The following is a 24,468-nucleotide window of genomic DNA, read 5'->3' as shown; positions in this document are numbered from 1 at the left end:
GTTTATTAAACGAAACACGCGCAGAGCGTCTTGATCTAGGCACCTATCATATTATATTATTATATAGTATTGACGCGATCGCCTCTTGATAATCACTGGGCATATAATATTATATAGGTGCCCCCTCAACGTCATCGTCATGGTTCACCCTCTCGACACAAGACGTGTTTGCGACTCAAACTACTTATACCTAATAAAATAACTGTCATCGAGCGTAGACCGAGCGTGAGCTTTAATATTAGGTAGGTACATGTACTAGGAACGTTATTTGTTCGATGCGCTCGCGCGATTCGCCTTATATGTAAACACGAAACACCGTCCGACGGTTTTTATTTATTGCATTTTATTTTTATGCATCCACATCCACCCCCTACTGTACACAGGGAATGTTTATTAAACGAAACACGTGCAGCGTCTACGTCGAACGTCGTGGCACCTATTACAGTATTAACGCAATCGCGTCTTGATAATCACTGGGTATAGGTGTCCAACACATCGCCGCCGGGCCGAGGAACGTTTTGGCTCGTGACACGGTTTCGAACAGCTACATATAGCAGCAGCCGCAGACTACGACGCAGTTGATTTTATTATTATTTTTTTAAATATTATAATATTTAAATTTAACGACACGAAACCACTAAGATTCTCGTGATAATTAATATTATATTATATAAGGTAGTCGATCATATTCTTATGATATTCTGTTTCCCCTGTATATCGTAGGGATATTTTTTAAGTCCAATAATGATTACGTATACGTAATTGTTTTAATATTATAATACGTACTTACAGCGATTTAAGAGCAAAAAACAGAAATACATATTTTAAAGAATTAAGATTTTATAGTAAATATGTTACCGGATTTATATGCGAATTTATATAATGATATTACATTAATAATGTGACATTATCAACAGTTTATTTTTTAGTTTCTTATTAGAAAGTAGACTTACAAAAATTAGTAGTTCTATCTCTTTGATAATAATACTATATGTAAACGACATTTAAGCAAGAGATCTATTAAAAAAAAATTATTATTCTTTCTATAATATTATGTTTCATTCATTTAACAGTATATACTTGTAGTCTTGCATACAATTTACAATTTAATTATACTCAGACACGCTTTTATATCATCCAAACACGTGGAAATTAACGTTTACTCTCGTTTCTCATCCCTAGATAATATTAAATTTACTTATTCAAGTTTCTCAAGACGGTAACCTAAATATTACTAATAAGTAACCTGTGTAACGATGATTCGAAATTACGAAATTAATAATAACCTCGGCTATGATTTCAACTGCGTAGATCATCTAGACGTCGTGTATAAAACATTCTCGCTGCTGTCTGAGGAAAACCATCGTCATCTGTCTTAAATAATATATTTTAATTGAAAGATATATATGTTATTAATGTTATTATATAATAAACTACGACATAATCTCAATTGTTCAAAAATCCGAGAGAAAAATAACATAGGTACACTTCGGTTGTTGAAAATACCAATCTATATAATACCTATGATGTTATCGTTAAATGAATGAAAAATAAACCAACACCGTATTACAAATTAAAATATCGTGTATACCTAAAGTGTTTCTTAGGAGACTTCAACGGGATTTAAATAATATAATATTGTTTTTATGAACGACGAAATATAATATTGGCTAACTCGAGTTAGAACCGTCTGCAGGATTCGACAGCCTCGCGTGCATTGTAAAGGTTTTTTTTTTTGGACTTACCTTGTTGAGTATTCCGCGCTTAAAGTTTTCTCTGCTGTACTTTCCGTTCACGCTCTCCAGCTCCAGATGTTGAGCACACTTCCTCAACATCGCCGCCCTCTCTCGTTCCTTGATGCTCTCCATTTCCATGGCTGACATATTCGGTGGTTTCCGCGTAAGTTCCACGTCTACCAGACCGTCGACCGGTGTCGGTACCTGGTTCATGGTTCGGCCACTCGGACAACTCGGTTCCGTGTCGTCGTTGCGGGTGTACTTGTTCGCTTGCGGGTCTATGTCCCATGCGACGGACATGTCTCTAAGGCGACCCAACGACTTGCGCCTGGTAGCTGTGTCGTCGTCACCGCGTACCGAGTTTTGCTGTTCCATGATGATTCCGGTATAGTTGTCAGTGCCTATGCATGTCTGAAACATAAATTTAGACAATATTTAAACTACAAACGCATAAGTCAAACCTATATACAGGTGATAATAATATAAACATATGATTAGTAACATTATATTAGATAATATTTGTATGGGAACTAAATCCACTTATAAGTTATAATAATAATAATACATAGGTACACGTAATAATTATTGAATTGTTTACGATATATTCCATAAATATTTAAATTATTCACGGGCAGACAACCACAACGTACATAACACTTGTACAAAATACCTCAATATATTTGTTGAAACTAGTAAGTACATATGTTTTTAGTGAGTCATTTAGGTGAAAGTAAAAATTATATGGATTTATTTTTTTCAATCTGTAAATTATTAAAATAGAATATTATTAGACTATAATAATATATTATATTATGCACGCAATACAAAAAACCAGTAAAAATATTTATAATTTAGTAACTAATTTAATTAATTATTATTTTATCTTAAAACTATTAGGTTTAGTCGCAGGTACATCTTCTTCTTTTTTTTAAATTTAACTTAACGCGTCTATTGGAAAGTGTTATAAAACTGATGTGTATACTCATACACTTCTCTTAGTAATAAATATCTATGGGTATTAGACGGCATCCTGCAGCACGCGATAAATTATAATATTTTTTAAATATTTTACCACATCGATTTGTAATATTTTATACCGAATGAAATCGATTTATTTTGAGAGGAAGTCTGCAGTTTATTACATTCATCTATCATCAATTATGATTTAGCACCAACGTTTTCAGAACCAAACAGTACGTTACTAGGTGCGTATATCAATTCTTATTACCCGTTGACCGGTTAGGATTTCGTGAGTAGCCCGCCCAATCGATTTTTTTCTATTTACATTGTTCGAACAAACATACACATCATTTCGCTGTCAGATTGATCTCTCATACGGTTTCCAAAACGGCACAGCAGTCGGTCGGTCGGTATTATTATATTATGATTATTATTTTTATTTTATATTATAATGTTGATTGATCGACGATTAAAACGGTGTAGGTACTTTATCGATCCCGTCGCCGTAACAAGATCAGTTCGGTTGGTCTGCACATGCATGTTTTCTTCAGGTCAAAAACGATGTCGTGCGTCTTAAGCGACCGGCCATAAGTCTCGAAAAAGATAAACGTTTGTATTGTAGTCACACAAGTCACGAATCACTGGCACTTACACTCACAGTAAATAATGACGATAAAAATAAAATATGCATATACTGCTGCAGTCGAGATTGACGTACGACAGCGATTTTATATTATCTTCAGACTCAAAAGAAATTAAAAATCTCATGTTATAATATTTCAAACGTTTCTATATGGACAAGTTTTAAAGCTAAACGTTTTTATATTCGTTTCAAAATTGAACGCAAGTCATTTGTGACGTTTGAAACCCGTAACAAAATAATAAACACTAAACATTAATAATTAGTTACTGCATTTAAGAATTAAACCAAAGTTACCTACTAATGAATTAGGCGATTTTGTCAAATATTAATTAACAATAAATTGGTTTTATACCTACCTACCTATATTTTCGATTTGAAAACAAAATGTATTTACTTAAAATTTATAAATATTAAATAATGATTCAAAAATGATTAAAAAATGAGTTAAAACGAATATACAGCTAACATTCCACGGCTAGTACGGTTTCACATATAAACGTGTAATGATAAACTATTATCATCGATCTTTCGCTTTTTTATAAGACCTCAGAAAATTATCTCTGGCCTCCGCGTTTCATAAAATATCTTTAAGTATATTTTGTAATAACCTCCTATTTTCTATCAATAATAAGCCTGACTTTCAGTGATTAAAGTAAAATGTATTTTATAAGTGAAGTAGTTGGATTCTTTAAAAACACACTTAGACAACAAACAGTAATAAGTACATAGTAGATTTCATAGAGATCGTAATATTTAAAATCAGTGACGTTGAACAATTTTAAAACGTTTTCCTTGTAAAACAAAAGTTGTATATTTTATAACATAAAAAACCAGTGTCTGACGACCAACGATACTATAGCTCGTTTGCATACACTGGTAGGTAGCTAAAACCAATATTATAATAATTTCACTTGCGCATATTTATTTTCTACACGAATATCCTAAGTTTATAAATATTTCTGTGCACACATATACTATAATTATTGCATGAAAGCTTATTATATCTAAAATAAATAATAAAGGTTACAATTTTAACATAATACTTTAAATGACTATTTCCAATTGGACATTGGTATAGGTATATATTATAATAATACATTTAAAAATCCATATATATTATAAAATTATGTATCATATGGACAGATATTGACTTTGAAATATAAATAATTATAATTGATATATAATTGATAATACAAAATACCTAATAATTTTTAGAAATACAAATTATGTACCTAGGTATAACTTTCATTTTCAGAGTCAAATATAGAGTCGATAGGTGAAAGTGGGGGGGGGGGGGGGCAACTTCATGTATGTAAGCAGCATTTAATATTTTAATTGTACGATTGTTATTCATAAAAAATATAGTAATTAAAGTGGATAAAATATTTGTTGAATACAGGGCTAGAACTTAGAATTGCCATATTTTAATTCTCTCAAGTCCGGACAGACATTTTGCGTATAAATGATATGGGAAAAGCCTATTATCGTTCCTACACGTGGTCTAACAGTTTTAACGTTATATTTTTTTCTAACTGGAATACCACATAGGTCCAATGATCAGAACTCTACGACATAAGTTCATAAGGTAAAAACTAACTCAAAGTTACAATTCGAATGACAACCTAAAAAATTACCAATTACCTAGCGATAAGTTGTCGTGAGCAAACAGCAAAGGAGTGAATTACATATTATTTAATATTGGTAATTTCGGCAGTCATGCAAGTAAACTTAGGTAATTATTTTATAATTTATTAAAACAATATTTAAGTTTTTCTACTAGAAATGTTTAGTAAAAGACAAAATGTTTACACAAATTATTGGTGTTTCATTCCGATACAATGATAATTGGTAATTATTGGTAATATTATAATAATATTGTTAATAATAAAATTGTAATTAGTCGTTCCGAACCACTTTATTGGGACATCCGGACACTATATAAAACATTGGGACGTCTGGCAATATTATAAATTAGTATCATTACTTGTCAAAAAACAAATAAATATAATAATTACCTTTTAATTAAATTCCAACGTAAAATATGTAGGATATGTCATTGCTCGTTAAAAATATATTAATTTTTACGTTTTCGATTCATAAATTGATTGTTCAATATTTTAAAAACACGTGATCGCGTAGGTATTAAGAATTATCATATAGTTATTATTGACGTTAAGTTTTTCTCAAAAACATCAATTCGAAAACAAGTTGTTTATTCATAAATCTGAACATATTATTTACTATATCCAATATTCTAATACTCTATACACATATTTATTAATTTACCTATATAATGTACAACTTGTATACCTATTCATACACAATCATTGTTGTAAATGGAGTATCTTTTTTCTATAAATAAATGAATAAATAAAAGTATATAGGCAATAATATCTTCCAACATTCGTACCTACCTGATTATATGATTATAATAAAATTAAACATCAAGATTTTTAGGAAGTAGAAAACAAATTCGAAAAGACGATGTTATAGTCTATAATAGACATTATACGCGCTTGTTTGTAATGCATTTGAAAATCACAAACATATTATTATTGAGTACTTGTAACCGTATACTTTATTTGAGACTGCACTACCTACTAACCCCCGGCTGCGCGTAACGCCAATAACATTTGCATAATGCTGCAGCAGTGCCATGCCATAATATAATAGCAGGTGCCTAACCTAACTGCTCGTATTTTTCATTTTTTTAATATTTCATTTTTTACCGAGCTGTTTTTTTTATGATTCTATTTCACGCGAAACCAATTGATATATAAACCAGTCAAATAATATTATTGTATACACATGCAGTTTGTGCAGTGTGCAACGGTTGCACTCTGCTGTGGTGGACAAATTAGCCTCATTTGTTCTTTCTTCCGAGAGTCGCACGCGTATATGAACCATTAACTGCAGTACGCCGCAATATATTATAATAATCATAATTTTATTATTACATATTTATAAGGAAAACAAATCCACGAGAGACCGACAGGTACGTAAATATTATATGTGTCCGGACACGTTGGTGTATATAATGTTTACACATGGCCACATTATTGTGTCGTGACCGGCTAAATAAGCAATTTAAAGAAACCGCGAGCCGGACTGCCGTGGTATAATATATATACATATTTATATATTATCTATGTATAGCCCGCAGACCAATCGAGTTCGATTAAAATACGTCTTTATAAATCAAAAAAAGAGTGTCGAGAAAAAAGTTGAAGCTGTGTGTAATAATATTATGTTTTATCGTAATTAATTGTCGAAAAGTCGCGGAGCTTGTTCGCATTATCATACCTACTTGTAATATCGTACTGCAGTCGACATATTTTAATATATTAATATTATGCAGACATCGTGTCAAAATAATGCGCACATTAAACAGGACGCGCGCGAGTATTGCCTTTCGAGTGGACCAAAGTCAGTTGCACTCTGCCGCAGCAGCAGTAGGTAGCACAAGTGTTTCGTCGCTACAATATAATGATTTTGTGCGATATATTGTTATTGCAGTCTTTCATCGGACGGAATCGATAATCAATCATAATATCATATTTATTTCTCCGACTGTATATTATAAAAAAATAATACAGATAACTAATAATAATAATAATAATAATAATAATAATGAATAACAGAAAAAAACAGACAGACAGACGTACTTACGTATATCATACTATATAGTTAGCTATTAATTTTCGCGCAAATAGCCGGAGGTCTAATCCGTGCCAAGTAAAACAGAAATCGTACAAATCGAAAACTGGATCTACATACATATTATATTATTTTTATGTCCAGGGCAATATTTCTCAATAGTTATGTGTATATTTGTCGAAGAATATTGATTGAGACATTATGGATATCTTTATACTATTTTCCAGACGATATTTTACTGTCAAACAATAGAAATAACAAGTTTGATTATCGGTACCTCTATTGGCTATAATATGTATTACTGTATACGAGTGAGAACGCGGCGGTGTTTATGATTTTTCAAAATGGTTTCTTTTTTACATAACGCAATCACGTTTTAAAAGACGTCTGACCGAATATTCAAACGACTCGAGGGCAGTAAAATTGTATATAGGTACCTATATCCCATACATAATACCTACTAGGTACTCCTGTACTGTTGGGCCCAGTCCGTTACGAATCAACAATAAACAATATCACATATTATTATGGGTAGGCAATTATGTGAACAAAAATATTTTGCATTTTTAATATTTGAATACATAGTCATAATGATAATATATAATATGTAATACCTAGATAGATGGAGTTATATAGAAATTAACATACCTAATTTACTAGATTAAAACTACTTAATATAATGCTTTCAAGTCTTAAGCAATAATGTCATAATCTAAAGTGCAGAAAATGTGTTACAAATTGTAAAAATCAATAATAATATAATTAGGTAGGTATGTATAATATTATATTAAATGCTTTATACAAGATAATTTATATATACCTAAGTATACTGCATAGGTACATATTTTTAAATTACCATTTTTGATACACCAATAAAATACGATTTGTAGCCTTAATTTAATATTTATATTTTATAATGAACTATAAGCAGATAATATATTAATATAATAAGTAAATAGTAATATATCATTTCCATGTGACATGGTTTCCACAGCAGGAAATAAAATACTAAAAATCTCGACACCTTTTTTATTTCTTCTTATATAAAATAAAACTATTATTATTAGGTAGGTAGTTAAAAAATGTATCCAATTAAAAGAACGGTACATGGATGATTGTGTTATTCATTCAATCGTCATAATATTTTATACCTATGTATACAAATGATTTTGTAAGTGGTATAATTATTATTGTACATTAAGAAATTAAGATTAAATGAACTTATCAATTAAAAAGTTATTATGATTTTTAATAATTATAATTTAATTATGAACAATTTATTATTACCTTATTAGGAATAGTTTTTTTATTACCTACTAACAGTTGTAGTTAATACTACTATAAGTTATAGGTTATACCCCGTTATGATATATATAAATGTGTATATTTGTTCTTAATATATTTTTTAATAAAATAATTTTGTGTATTTCAAGTTTGATTTATAAGATATTAAGTTGCAAAATTAAGTTTTGTATTTGTTGTTAGTATTTAGATATATTTAGGTACTTGTTATAACTAATAAGTGATAATGAAATTATACCTATTATATCTACCTATTATTTTATGATCAAGACGATTCGACGATTGTATTGAATGAGCAATATTTAAAAAAAGCTATATCTTGGCTATTTTTAAATTATCTACATTTAATAAAATATTTTTATTTTTTATTGATGAATTTTTATTTTTTACTAATTATTGATGAAGTTTATACATTAATGTGTAAAATAAACATCGATTATGACCAATAAAAGCTTATATTAATATGATGGATTTAAAACAATATATAGTAAAGAAATTCCGGCTAACTGTAAATACACTGCATGATATTAATCGGAAATATGCAAAAAAAAGTTTATTTTAATAAATCTTATTTAAATTATTTTTAAAAATTACTAAAACACTTTATCAATAAAAAAAATCTACAAACAATAATATATTCATTTCGATTTTTGTACTGGGTGTGTATTAATTAATAAAATGTTATCATAAATTGATTGAACTTACCTAAATATTTTATTTTCATCCAATATATAGTAGGTATAATGTGGTTAGTAAAACGCACAACAGACAAATGCACAACGAAAATCCGGAAATAAATTCGCACTAAAAAAAATTAAAATCAAAAAAAAAAAATACTTAACTGTTAATTTCCCGAAACCGAAAGTAAACCGATAAACTAGACGAACTCGTGTTATTTTGCGTGTCGGGTGACCGGAGCCGACAATTGGTAACTGGAGGTTTAAAACTCGTCTTCTAGATACCCAGCATCCCGCAACAAGGCGGTATCCGTTCCTCTCTCTGCCCCTTCCCTTGTTTGTTTTATCTTATACGTATACCTACAACTGCCCATTTGAATATGCGATACACATTGCGACTATCTAATGTGTAACAACGATACGTTTAGCTAATAAAATACCGACGCACAAGGATTTTAGTGGAAATTATGACAACTCAAGGCGATTTCACTCACTGACGCTGACCAATCAGGCCTTTGGATAACGCCCGTTTCGCTAACATTTTCCCTCTATACAACTAACAGTGAACATATTTTACAAACCACAACTACTAATGATAACTATAATAGACATTATTAAAGTACCTATATTACGTTATTCTTGACTGCATCTCTTAAATCAATGCAAAAGGTCCGTATACGCAACGCGAACGATTTATATACGAAGGAACAACGAAGTTGAGGATAAACATAATAATATATATTGTATAAATAAAAAATAATTCTCGTTAATAATTTATCGTAAATGTCATTTTATAATTATAATATTATATAGGTACCTAGGTACAACAATTGAGATTTCACGTTATTTCTTTGTACCTACATTTCTCATTTCTATATAGTGAGATAATAGTTTTTTATTTTAATAGCATGCTAAGAAGAAGACGCACAATAATTATTATCGAACATGAATAAATTTATGCAAACACTAATACGTAGGTATTCATAAATCTTAATTTTAAGATCGAAAAAGCAGCTACGCATATTATGTGTTTGTTGTTAATTTTTGACGGATTCATTAATTATATTTTTATTGTCAAAAATATCAATGAAAACGTGATAAAAACGATTGGTCAGATTATTCGTCGATTCGAACCATACATAATATCATACATTAATTCTTAACAAGCAGATAGCACGATGATGTATTTTCTAAGGGAAAAACGTTATTTATAATGGCTTATTTTTTTTTAATAATTTAACGAAACCGTATTATAAATTCACCCGTGTAATGTTTTATTAATATATTATTTATATCTATTAAAAGAATATTTATAATATTATAGGGCTCGTGTTTTTGCTATTTCAATAATATCAATGCAAGCAAAATTAATGGCAATTACCTATTATAATATAATATATTATAGGACCACGAAAACGAATCAATTAATTTGAAAACGGTTACCATACACATTAATTGACACTCGGTGACAACAAGTTAGACGATATCCACGGAATTCCGGTTGAGCGATGACAGTGGTGGCCACTTCCACAAACGGACAAAACCGCATGTTAATACGACCCGTAGGTTCATAAAGTATACCGCGGGAAACGAGAAGCCATCGATGTTTGATACACATACTATATACGTGTGCGGTTTTATATTTTTTATCCACTGGCAAAAAAACTGAACATGTATTGCCTATAATGTCGCTGGGCGGCGAAAACCAAAGTCATATACCGTGGTATAGGTATGCGTTCGGATTAGTGACGAAAACTCGCCGTTGAACAACCTGCAGGGGATACGAATATTATTATCAAGACGAATTCAGAACGAATGCCAAAGCGATTTATATTAATTAATCATCGTTGTGCGCAGGTATGCAAATCCGGTTTAATTAACTGTTTTTATATTATATTATTGTTTATTATCTGAGTTTCGATAGACATAATATGTATATTAGGATTATACCTATTGACGAAAACAAAATATCATATCATCTCGGATCTATGAAAATATAATAATATTACGTCGTAGGTACATATCATTTTATTCATTGTTGAATAATGTATAAAATATATAGAAATACGATAGGTATTTAAAATGCATTTAGAATACTGTTATAGTTAACGTTTGTAATGAATATTGTTAACTTGTTGACAGAACTCTATCTTGTTGAAATAATTCGAGGAATGTGGATTACCAGATGAACAAAATGTATACACGTCAGATTACTATCCTAGTTTACCCATGAAATTGATTCATAATATTATTGGTATTCCAAAGGTTCTAATTAAAAATACGAGTACAAATCCAATTAAGGGGAGTTATTTGTGCGTGTTTTGATTGCTAATTTTTTCTAACCTAACTTCAAGAAAAATACTTGTTGTTTTTAAGCATATACGCTGCATAGCAGTTTTATAACTATTTCAACAATTAACGCTTTAAAAAAAACTCTATAGATAGTTTTAATTAATAGTTGACTCTTCGGAGCATTTATGATTTATTTATGTGTATCTAGTACACAATATAAAAAGTATGTACTAAGTACGACTATATAAATAAAGTGCATATTATGCATAACCTAAACTTAAAAATAAAAATTGAAGTAGACTAGAGTAGGTACCTACTATAAATATTCAATTTTGTAATGTAATTTATTAGCAATTAATTAATGGTAAAACTAATACTTTAATTGTACCTAATGTACATATTATAATCAATAGTAATAGATATAATATTACTCCGGTTAATACGATATAATGAAAACCACTCAACAATTGAAATACATTATTAGTTGAGCTGGTACCATAAGTACAATGTAAATTAATTATTTGAACTATTTACAATCGATTTCTTTTAGTTATCCATACTTTATAATATTTAATGCTATATATCTAGGTACTTTCAATTAAACATTTAATTCAAAAAACATTTCAATTGTACCTATTTAATTGAATTTTTCTGGTAAACCATACATTACTGCGTAATAATTATTAAATATAAATACTATTCTTTGATCAATAATATTAATTAGGAAAACATCAAAATGATGATAACTCTAAAAATAATAAACCATTATAAGTATTTAATAACCTATTAACTAATTGAAGTTTTCATTAAATTTAATAAAATGATAATAAGATCTAAAAGATATATTAAAGATTCTGAGCACATGCCTAAGAGCTGTGAAAGACACGTAATACAAATACTAACCGGATTCTACATGTCAGTTTTTTTTATAAATCATGTTTTTTTTTATCAACATCTAAACCACAATGATAAACTTAGACAGAAACTACTAACTGTTCAAGTTATAAAGTTGATTAACAAATTAATACAATTTTACTTGCTTAATCAAACTAACCGTTTAATAAGTAGGTAGGTAATAAAATATTGTTTTACTTTTTCATGCCTAAAGTTATGATAATATATTATCTAGTGATACTACAACATTTTATTATAATTTTTATAATACGCATTGATTTGTAGACTAAATGAATCCAAAAATATTATAAAACGTACGTTAAATATTAAATATAATAACGAAAGGAGTGGTAATTTTAACTTAATTAAATAGGTAAACAATCAAATACAATTTACATGTAATTTAATAGTATTTTTTAAAAATCGTTACATAATATTATACCTGTCCAATGCACATTTATTATTATTTTTTAAGTTTTACATTGTTTTGTGGACAGTGAAATTAAGTACCTATTTGGATTTCCAAAGTCTACTCTAGTTATTAATACTATAGTAAATTACTTATAAAGGTAATTAACATATTAAATTATCCATTTATGTAGTATCATACTTAATAATTGTTTCTTGCATTTTTCCTATAAACAAATATAAAACGAAAATAGCTTACCATGTTACATATTGTTATAATATAGTTAAATACTAGTTTTAATACAATCATACATATGGTAACAATTTATTAAAGAATTATACAAATTTGTTTTATTATACCATGTGTTCAGTGGTATCATTTGATACGATGAGTTATCCCTATTAGCTATAATTATTTATGTAAGAATAACGTATCATTTTAATTTTGCAAAAATATAAAATTATACGCACAAAAAGGATACCCATGAAGTAAAGTAACAAACATTTATACAAATATGAATAAAATAATAAATTTAGTATAATTTACTGTCTTATGTTTATTGTATTAAAATTTAATTTCTATCTTGAACCTTGTATACAATTTATAAACTATGTATATAAATTCGGGTTTCGATAAATGTACACAATTGTGTGTCTTAAGGCTGGAAATAGTCAGTACCTATTATTAGGATTCAGGGCACGACACATATATGAATTAATTTATTATATTTTATCTACCATATACATTATACATATAGAAACCAAATAATTATTTTTGTGGAACCTATAGACCTATGCATACAATAAACATTACCAACGAATTACGTTTTACGTACTTAACTAGTTATGTATATTTAACTAAGCTTCGTTATATTTAATACCAACATGTATACCTATTATAAGTTACTATTATAGCTTCAATTTAAAACATTATAATGTAATATCAGGATAAAATATATTTTTATTTATATAAGCATACATACATACATTTGACCAACCTCAAAATATATTAAATAAATATATATATATATTAAATGTTTACTATATGGGTAGCCATATGTAGATATATGTAGGTACATAAAGTACTTTGGGATTAACTGTGTATTAATATTGAATACTATCAGAAACTCAAACTAAAATTGCAAAACGTTTATGAAAATTCCGAAAAACTCATCGAATTATTGATGAGTATTAAAACACATGGTAGTCAATAAATAAATGTACTGGTAGTGACGCAGAATAAATTATACTGTGGAAGTGATTCATCATCATATTGATAAAATATAGATACAATAAATTCAATCAAAGAAGTAATGTTTAAAATCAGATAACAAAAGAAATTTCTTTGATATTTAGGTGCAAATATTAAAAATTCATCAGATAACTAAAACAAAAGAATGTCAATAATTGAGGTGGATTAACTACCGCTTCTATAGTTTCTATTCAGTAATAATAATAAAATCTCAGAAGACGAAATACCTACAAACCGTGAAGAAAAAATGTACTCGCAGTTCACGTGCGTTTAACCATATCAACTAGGTACTTGAAGTTAAATCGTAATTTTTAATCGACAACAAGCCACCTGTAACTAGTAACCTCTGAAAGTCTGCCACTTGCTATAGTTGTACTGTTGCAAGTGCATTCTTGAACGATCACAAACCCGAATTCCATCGACGTATAACGAACATTATTAAACTTACCTACCACAAAAACCTAAACGCCTTAGCATAATTTTACTTAAAACGATAAGATAGCTAAAGCAAGCAATTCTAAATAATGAATTAATCGTTATAAATTATAAAGCTAGCCGCTGTAGGAGTATTATTTTCAAAGTTTTTTACCCTTGAGATTGGACAAAGTAATCATTTAATTATTTTCAAATAAATAAAATATTTTTTTTCTTACAAGTCCACTTTAATTCCAATGCCATAGTAATTAATTTGTACTGTGTAAAATATAACTTCATTGCTTTTAAAGAATTAAAAAAAAAAAAAAAGAAAGAGAGTCCTGTTTAATGTTAGCATTATAATTTTCTTCTCGATCAATATATAGGTACTCTTAATTCCATAGTACCTACATGAAATTTTATGATTAACCAGTTTGGTTATTTATTTATTGCTGCACCTATCGGTAGGTATTGTTATTTATAATATTGTTATTTTAATTTCTTACAACATTAAAACGAGTACAAACACATTTTATGACTAAATAGCCCCCTGGAGACTAGTGATAAAACACGAGGCATACAGTACAAGTACATAATAATATGTAATACATAATTATAGATCTTATATTTATATGAGTTCTTGTTTTCGCAATACGAGTTTTTAATTTATTAAACTGAAATTAATTTTTATTATCACGATAAATCTATAGTTTAAACTATTAGTTGTCATTGTCGAAAATACGTAATAATTTTAATTGTAAAATTTAATTACACCGTTCTATGAGTAAACGTGTCAGACTAAAATACAATAAATACATAACGTCTTATAGGTATATTTATTCTCGGAAACTATTTATTTAAAAAAAAATTTATATGGAATATTATCGTATTGCCTATAGACACAAACATAAGTACCTCTTTATCGATGGGAAATTAAATAATACTTTATGTAGGTCAATTTTTACATTTTAACTGAGTGTTTGAAAGATTTACGATAATAGTATATTAACATATTATTATTAGGTATACAATAACAAGATAAATAATTTTAAATTTAATACAACACAATATTTTGAGCATAAATTATTTAAGCACATTTAGATAACGCTTAATATTAATTGTACCTACCTATAATTCTAAAATTTTTCTATGAGCATTTGAATCAGTTCACACTTAAATCCATGTTTAAAAATGAGGAAAACATCGAGTCAAATATGTCATATTATATAGGATGGATTATTTCGGAATATCACAATAAAATATGTTACAATTTTTTGTTGGTACCTACTCTTTAGCCCTTCAGCAATACTTATGATATAGAGTAAATAAAAAAGGGAATATAAATACTGAGAAGAAAGAATAGTTCGTCAACAAATTAAAAAAAAACCAGAGTTTTATTTTATGAAAAAAATTTAAGAAAATTTCAAGCTTGCAAAAATATGCAAAATAAATGTCCATAACAATATGTGCACGAGTATTATAGGTAGGTATAGTATAAACCTATTGCAATACAAATTCAGACGGATCATAAATCAATAAATATATTATCATAAAAACGTAACCGTATACGTGGTTTAAAATGTGTGTAAGTACCTACATTGTGTGTCTGAACATTATCGAAAGTATTGTAGCTGAGTGGGCTTGCGTAGGTGTAACTATATTGAGTTAGGTACCATATGAATAATAATATGAATACGCTGTAATTCTTTTGAAATGCAAACATTATAATTTAAAAAATTCAAGTATATTTATTTTAAATTTAAATAATATTGAATAATAATAATAATAATAATAATACCGTGTTGGTATATTATAAGCATATATAATTATATACCGATCTGTTATATTATTACCATGTATGATTTATCCAAATTCCATCCACTAATGTACATCAATGAACTTTCTTCCCCTCCCCCTCCCCACCACCATCGCTGTTTTAAGACGATACATCATTTCCATATTATGTTCCGTGTCAATATAAGTTTGTACGAAATATTTTGTTTGACATAAACATTATTAAATAATAAATACATATAACATTATTCCGATATGCTCAATACTCATTGCATATTATACATCTATAAGGTTTGCTGCTTCCATTGTTTGGCAACATTATTTCGTAATAATAATAGTATAATATATACACTGTATACATAAGTACTATTACACGCAATGTTTATTATTATTATGAATATTTCTAGGAAATAGGAATAAAATATTGTCGTTTTCTACTTTGCTTGTGTATAATATTATTAATATGCTACTCGTTTAATATAGAATAGATACAGTAGGGCAATAAGGTCTCGATTATCCGCGGAATATTGTGACATGTCAACCACGGATAATCGAATTACGCAAAATACAAACTGAAACAAAAATGCTAATATTATATTATTAAAAAAAAAAATTATACTATGCAAAATTATTTTAAATAGTATTTAAAGAAAATCATATTATAAGTGCACGTTTTAATTTTATTTAAACACTCGTTTAATAATATATAGTATAACACTAGCTGTAAAACCCGACTTTGCACCGGGAAAAAATGAGCAAATATAAATAGCACTATAAAAAATATATTGTACTATAATGCTATAAATCTTGGTTTTAGTGCTACTCAGTTCGCAGAAAAATCGGTTTCAGTTTACCTAGGCAGGTTTATGAAACAATTCTACCCGGATGGGCAACCGCAAGTCCCGAATCGGATTAATAAATGGTATAATGGTATACTTTTATAACGCAGTTTTCCCTAAACTTTTCTGATATCTCTGAAAACAACCTCTGATATTTTCGTCAGAATCAATCGAGTAGTATTTGAGTATATAAGCTATAAACATACATTTGGCTTTAAGGTATTACAATTTCTTTAATCGAGGCCATGATGTAAACGCGACAATTCTATGCATGCTTTTATCTCATCTCCCGTGTAACCAGTGGCAACCATTTACAAACAACAAAAAAAGTTTCAATTCCACCGGGAATCTCAAAATCATAGTACTGTATATAATTTAGTGGAAGACCACGGATTACCCGACCGCGGATAATCGAGAGTTTACTATATAGTGTATAGGTATATAACTATAGTTACCTATAATATATAGGTAAGTATACCTACTTCATATTATCGAAATACCGTCAAGTCACGATAACTTGAAAACCTCAATAAATTGAATTTTTTCTCGCCCCTTGAAATATTTTTAATTTATGTTTCAGGTATATAACTCGAAAAATACATAAGTCAAATTTATTTTTATTTCCCTAGAGATACGAGTTATCGAGACTTCACTTTATTAAATAGTATCTACTATAGGCATATTATTAGGTATTGTATTTTATATTGTCACCTATACTTCAATTCAAGAAGTATATTCACCATTCAGTTAAAACACATATAACATATTATAGTATAGTTTACAAAATATAATTTACAAACTAATATTTAAAATGTACCACAAGAGTATTTAAGACCATATTATTATTAAAAAATATATGAAAACCATCAGATATTTTTGTTTTGTATTATAGTATTTCAAGTTTTAGTTATTGAAAAGTTGACTAGTTTCATGAAAGTCATGACAATTTATACTCGAGCTTGCGAAATTTAAAATTTTTTATATTTATAATCGATAATAAATGTCCTTATTACCTACCTTATTCAATTATCAGGCTGAGCATAACCGAGTTAAAAGTTAAAATTAAGTTAACCCTTTTGGTCCCCTTGCACATTGCAATGTACATAAAATTGATGTACGATTTATTTTATCTGTATCAAATAAATGTCCGTGATAGTGGCAGATTCTGATAGTACAACTTCTATCTTATGGTATCATAAATGGTTAAAATCGTTATCTATTTATAAAACTATTTATTTTAATACTCTCATAGAGATAGATAAACAATACTGGAGCACGTACGCTGATACTGAAAACGAGCCAAATTTTTAAACGCTTCCCCCACCACTGCAGGGCAAGAAAATATCAGTTTACATTCTAACCTAACCTTTTTATAGTGATTTAATATTAACTAATATAATATAGTTAATACGATTCGGCAATTCGGCGTCGGAATTTCGTTCAAGTTAAAAATTAAAACTCATTTAGTTATTATAAATAATAATATGGTTGTATCGTGTTCAGGGTATGGGTGTACAAATAAGCGACAGAAATAAAACGGGATACATTTCCATCGGTAAGTGTAATACATATTTGAATATTTCTATCAAAAATCAAAATCTCGTCTCATAATTTTCAATGATCACACTTTATAACTCTAGATTTTCTCTAAAAAGACCAGAGGTTTTAAAAAAATGGTTACATGAAATACGACGAAAAAATTTTACACTCAACCAGTACAACTATTTATGCAGTGAACATTTCACACCTATTGATTATTTAAATGAATCTCGTCCAGAGTTAGATAAGAAGTTGCTAAAAGATGAAGCAGTTCCGTCAGTCTTTAAATAATAACCCAAATTGTGTTCGATTTAAAAAAACCTTGAGGCAATTATTGAACACCAAAAATATTATTGTTGAGAATGGAAATTGCTCATATTATGAAATTCCCCTGGAGATATATTGGATTTTCGTTCTGAAAAATAAGTATTAAAAAATCTACTAATAATGATGATGTTTTTGATGAGTTTGATGTGTTTGGTGATGAATATCAGAATCTTTTATCCAATATATATTTTAAAGAATATACTGGCGAAATATTAGATTATATTACTGGATATATCTAGAAAAATAGTTTGCCCCTTTTGTATAGATATACTATTTGATGGACGGTTTGACCATAGCTACACAAAAAATATAAACTTTACCTCTTTTATTACACGAGGAAAATTAAAAATAGTTTCTCCTGTTGTTTCTTTAATTCTTAAAGAATTGGAAAAATCTTTTCAACTTATTGTAGTCATGCAAAAAAAACTACATGCAGATTTAAAAACTAATATTTTAATGATAACAAGGAAGAATATATTAAATAAGTCAAATTTATTCGTTTTTCCTAATACTCATCCTATAAATGTCAAACTTGGTTCTCCTAGTCATAAGCATAAACTATTCTCAGCTCTTAGTGACAGCTACATAAATATTAGAATGCGACATTATGCTAAAGAAGTTAATGCAAACGAAGTATTAAAAAATGAAAGTTCTTTGAGACAAAAATTAACTAAACTAATATTATTTCAAAATGTTTAAAAATTAAATTAAAATTTGTTTTAATGTTTAAAATGTAAATTTTATAAAAATATTCTATTTGTTCTAATGTTTTTAAATTTAAATTGTATAAATATTATATTGTATTTGTATCGATGTTTTAAAATAAATAAATGTTATAAATATATCTTATTTCTTCTTCTTTTTTTGTGTTGAATTTGTATTTATTGTTTCCCATCTCCTACATTACCTATTACAATATTATATTTTAATATTTTAAATTAATTATTTATTATTTAGTAATAGGTACCTAGGTACTTAAATAGTTAAATCACAGTACGTCTGATTTTTTGTTATGATTTGGAATATTGCTGTACTTACTTCAATATAATATGGTATATATAGTATTAACTACTAATTTAAATTTAAATGGATGACTGAATGACTAATTAAATTATTTATATTTTATAAAATTTGGATTATAATATTATTGCTTATGTTTAAAGGTAAGTGGTTAGCTGTAAACACGATAAATGTCTATATTATTGTATTAATTACAATTATTCGTTTTATACTTTTGTGTAGCTATTTATTTTTATTTTTCTGTTTAAAACTATATCGCTGTATAGTAGGCTTGTTAACAAGTACAAATAAATTTTAATTTTTAAAATCGGACGAGTGGAAGTACCTAAATTATTATGAGGCGTTTATGTTCTCTAGTACGTTCGCAAATTTGCAGCTATTTTTTTGCCCTGCAGAGGTGGGGGTAACGTTCAAGACATGGCTCGTTTTCGTCTCACGGACGATATTGGTAAGAGCGCGCTCCAGTATTGTTTTCTATCTCGATGAATACTCTTTAAAAAATTATGATATGTGATAAAATATGATAATATTTTTAAAGATTTTTGGGATTTATCTTTCCATTATTAGTTATATAAATATACAAGTTTTTCACGTTATTTATATTTTGATAATGAGTATTTGGTAATAAACATACCAGCAATATGATACAAAGACATTTGTCTATAACGCGCCAAAAGTATGCACATTAAAATGTGCACTGGGGCTTTAGTTGATAAAATGATAATATTTTCTATTAGATAGTAAATACGCATAGTGACATGGTGGTTATTGATATTTCATAATATAGTTTTGTTTATTTTAATTGTATTCTCATTATCTTTTTAAATAGAAATAAAATGGCTAGAAAAGCTCTCTTTTTAGTTAAAGACTTGATAGCCAAGCTTAATGACGGTCGAGTATTTATTTTACATTTATTCCGAATTTAACGCATTCGTTATAATTTTAGTCATGCACAATAAAATAAAATGTCCCTATAATATTTATAATTTGGCAACGAATTTATAAAATAAGTTCATTCCCAGTGCACATTCTAATGTAACTATATAGTTTAGGTCTATACTCAGTGCACATTAAAATGTGCATATCGGGAGTATTCTGTGTTCCCGAAGTACATCGTAATGTACATTCAAAGATCTCTGTACCAGATTATCAGAAACGGATGAAAATCGACAGATTTCTTATTCAAGAAGTTCAAGAAAAAAGCAAAAAAAAATTTTTTCTCGAAAAAAATTAATTTGGGACTGAAAGGGTTAAAACGTTAAGTTGATGAACTCGTTACTTTTTTTTCAAATTAACTTTTTTTCAAGATTACGTGTTAATTTCAAGTTAATTTTATTTAAAAAATATCTAAATTAAGTTAATTTTTGCCCGAGGAATAATTCAAATTTTAGAATGTGTTTTTACTCTGATGTATCATTTTAAATTTCCCCAATAATTTTCTTGAACGTAAAGAAAAACTATCTAATAAACAATATTATGTGTCTGGAATTTTTTATTTTTGCAAATTAGCAAATTCTAAATTTATATTAAGTTCAGTTACTTTTTTTTCAAAGTTAACTTTTAACTTAACGAGTTAACGAAAAAAAATATGAGTAACTTTTAACTTGACTTAAATTAATTACTTAAAAATAACTTAACTTAACAAGTTAAAAAAAATCATTAACATTCCCAGCCTTGTCAATTATTAATATATTATTAATTCAAAATATTACACTCTTCCTATATAAAAACCGCAAGAGTTTACTGAGTTCCACTGTAAGTTATAAATTTGAAATGCAATGATTTATGTTTGCTTTCTAATTCATAATACACTTGTACACATCTATCCTACATTATAATAACATATAGATGAGTGAAGCTATACCGACAAATACGCGGCCTCTTTATATTATTATCTATAGATTTTTAAATTTTTCCCCGTGGGCTGTGGCCCCGTTAAATTTGTTCTATATTACGTAATTATGTATAAACTGGTCATAAAGTATGAATAATAATAATAATGATAGTCACAAACTCACAACAAGAGTAGATACCTAACCACGTTTTTCATATATAAAAACGTTCATAATTTTTGTTCATTTAATTGACTTAAATGAATACAATAATGAATAGCAAATACTAATTTCTGTTTTATACACAGCTAAACAATAAAATTTCTATTATTTCCAATTTTTATGAATAGGTTGCATCAATATTATTATATTAACGAACTGTTGTTGAACCTAACCCAACGGCCAACAATGTAAAAATATTAAAATTATATTATATAGGTAATTGAAAATAATTAATTATTGGCAAATGTTCAGAGATTTTTAAATTTCAAAGAAAAATTTATAATTTTATGCACGCTGTTATATTATACAATGTTACCTATGTGTTAATAATAATAATGTTTATACTAAACTCGTGACTTTAAGTTGTAGATAAATCATCGATGATGTGTAATAAACAAATTATAATAAATTCCTATTTCATATGTGATGATACAATTTTATTATACTATGTAGTCACTATCGTGTTTCATAGGTCTTTTGTAAAGTATTAGATATTATGATTCGTTTGTTTTCATAATGTCAATACCTAACTATTTATATTTAACTTTATTGTTTCCGCAATCTCGGTCAAAGGATCATTGCCAGTAGCTGAGAAAATTTCATTCATGATTCATTTTTTCAAACACGTTGACACGTTTTATGTCGTCAACACGACTACCTTATAACATATCGTCAATTTTTTGCAAAGATTTAAGTATATTTTTTTTTTTTTATTGATCTTGAGCCCGGCAGCTGAGGCCATTAGCTATTTCTTAGTTTGTAGGTTGTTAAGTTGGTAGGGGGAGGAACACGTATGTGTTTAGTTTGGCAGAATTTTTGATTGGGCACCTGTAGGTATCTGCCATGCCCGGGTGGGGGATGGCGGCACTTGTTCTCCGGACACCGTGACTTGCCCGAAGAAAAATGCCGCCCGCGGCCAAGGTATCGAACTCGGGCCGGCTGCGTCGCAGTCAACGCCTCGGCCACTCCGTCCCCCGCTTTAAGTATAATATATACCTACTAATACTACGCACTGTCAGTACAAGAGGGCCGTATATCGAAATTTTTAAATTTTAAGGTTTTGGTATCTCTGAATTCGTATTTTTTTTCTCTATTTTTATAGAGTGGCGCGATCTATGTTACTATATTATTAAATTTACTATTAATGAAATAAACTTATTGCACTGAACCAGTTTTATAGGTAGTTGATAATAAAGCCGTAAAACGAAATGTGGCCTCCTAAATATAACTATTTAGAACAATACCGCCGCATAATGAAATACGGCCTTTTGAATAAAATTTGTTATACTTATATCTGGCTGAAGATAACTCACTCATTTTTATAAGCTATTGAATCTTAAAAACGCTCTCCTGAACAATTTACCTTTTTAGATATACGGCCCTCTTGTACTGACAGTACGTGTGTCTATATAGTTACTAATTACTGTGCTCGTGACTGAACCTAAACGCGAATTTGGTTATTTTGCATGTTAAGTTCTCACATCTGAAGTTATTCGTAACTTACATCTGTTGGAAGAAATTAAAGTAAAACTATTTTGTATCGATATTATTTTTTCAAGTTTTTTACTTGAATCACAAATTATAAACTTTCAATACCATTATGTGAAACACACTTATTGTTCTGTGAAATTCAATGCATACAAATAAAATTAAGTACAACTATAGTCTGTATAGTTAACTAGAGTAATAACTTTAAAAATATTTAAAGCTCAGATGAGCGAGAGTAACATTATTGTTTACGTAACATTTAACGGAGTATTAACTATAGTATCTACAACCTACCATTGTGCAACTACTCACCATTCGAGTACCTATAGTCGAGTAGAATAGAGCAATAGAACACTCTACACTTTGAATACTTATAAATTACAAATAATTAACTACTAGTTAGAAATTTTGTTTTAATTCATTGAAATTCTCAGAAAAATATTGAAATCTTATCTAATATTCGGATTACAAAATATAAAATGTAGTTTTTAATGACTTTGAATTATCTAAGCAAAATTTCTAAAAACCGTTAAACTTTTCGGGAATATTTGAGTTTATAGCTTTATATTTTATAAGAATCACACTGCTGGTACATTGGAAAATTGCTAAAACAAATAATACCACCAAAAATACAGGTACATTGAAAAACCAAGACTCTGTAGGATTAAAACTGCAGAATTAACAAACCAGAAACTTTATTTTCGGAAAAAAATTACAAAGAAAAAGTATACTTAATATTAATATTTAATTAAAAATTAAATATTCAATTTAAAAATAATTAATATCATTATATTTTAAATATTGCATTAATTTTGATAAAAATGAGGATAATACAAGTAACCGAGGACGAAAAAATGAATCAACGGTATTAGCCAAGGCAATTGCGCAATTCTTTAATTTATGTTTCTCACGAGCAACCTTCGACATGTAACGAGTTATTCAAAGATGAAAATTAATATGAGATTCAAACAAAGAAATTGATGATTCGAAAAACTCTGTGAATATGACGACTAAAGAGAATAAACGAACGAGAATAACTACGAAGATAAAGATAAGAACGAAGTAGATTTCATAACGCGGTTAAGTGCAGAAAAGTTTTACAACATTTGGTGCAACGTCGAAAAACTATTGTTACTTAATCAATATGATATCATATTATAATATAATTATTA

At 28.1% G+C, this 24,468-nt stretch overlaps 1 protein-coding gene across 2 annotated transcripts in view; it reads right to left on the bottom strand.

Annotated features, from left to right (window-relative positions):
• The window catches only part of LOC132952455 (NADPH oxidase 5), a 92,646-nt gene extending 83,406 nt beyond the window's left edge, over window positions 1-9,240 (bottom strand). The window contains exons 1-2 of one of the 2 annotated variants that reach the window (XM_061024767.1): window positions 9,004-9,240; window positions 1,746-2,147 (exon numbers count right to left, since the gene is read on the bottom strand). In XM_061024767.1, the coding sequence (XP_060880750.1) occupies window positions 1,746-2,111 (366 nt within the window). In that variant the 5' untranslated portion in view covers window positions 2,112-2,147; window positions 9,004-9,240. The remainder of the gene's footprint in view (window positions 1-1,745; window positions 2,148-9,003) is intronic. The other variant, XM_061024766.1, reaches the window with a different exon arrangement.
• Window positions 9,241-24,468: the final 15,228 nt, after the last annotated feature.

This window comes from Metopolophium dirhodum, chromosome 9 (assembly GCF_019925205.1).
Source record: "Metopolophium dirhodum isolate CAU chromosome 9, ASM1992520v1, whole genome shotgun sequence".
Taxonomy (NCBI): domain Eukaryota; kingdom Metazoa; phylum Arthropoda; class Insecta; order Hemiptera; family Aphididae; genus Metopolophium; species Metopolophium dirhodum.
Note: the sequence above shows the minus strand (reverse complement) of the source record. Positions and strands in the feature narration are given on the sequence as shown.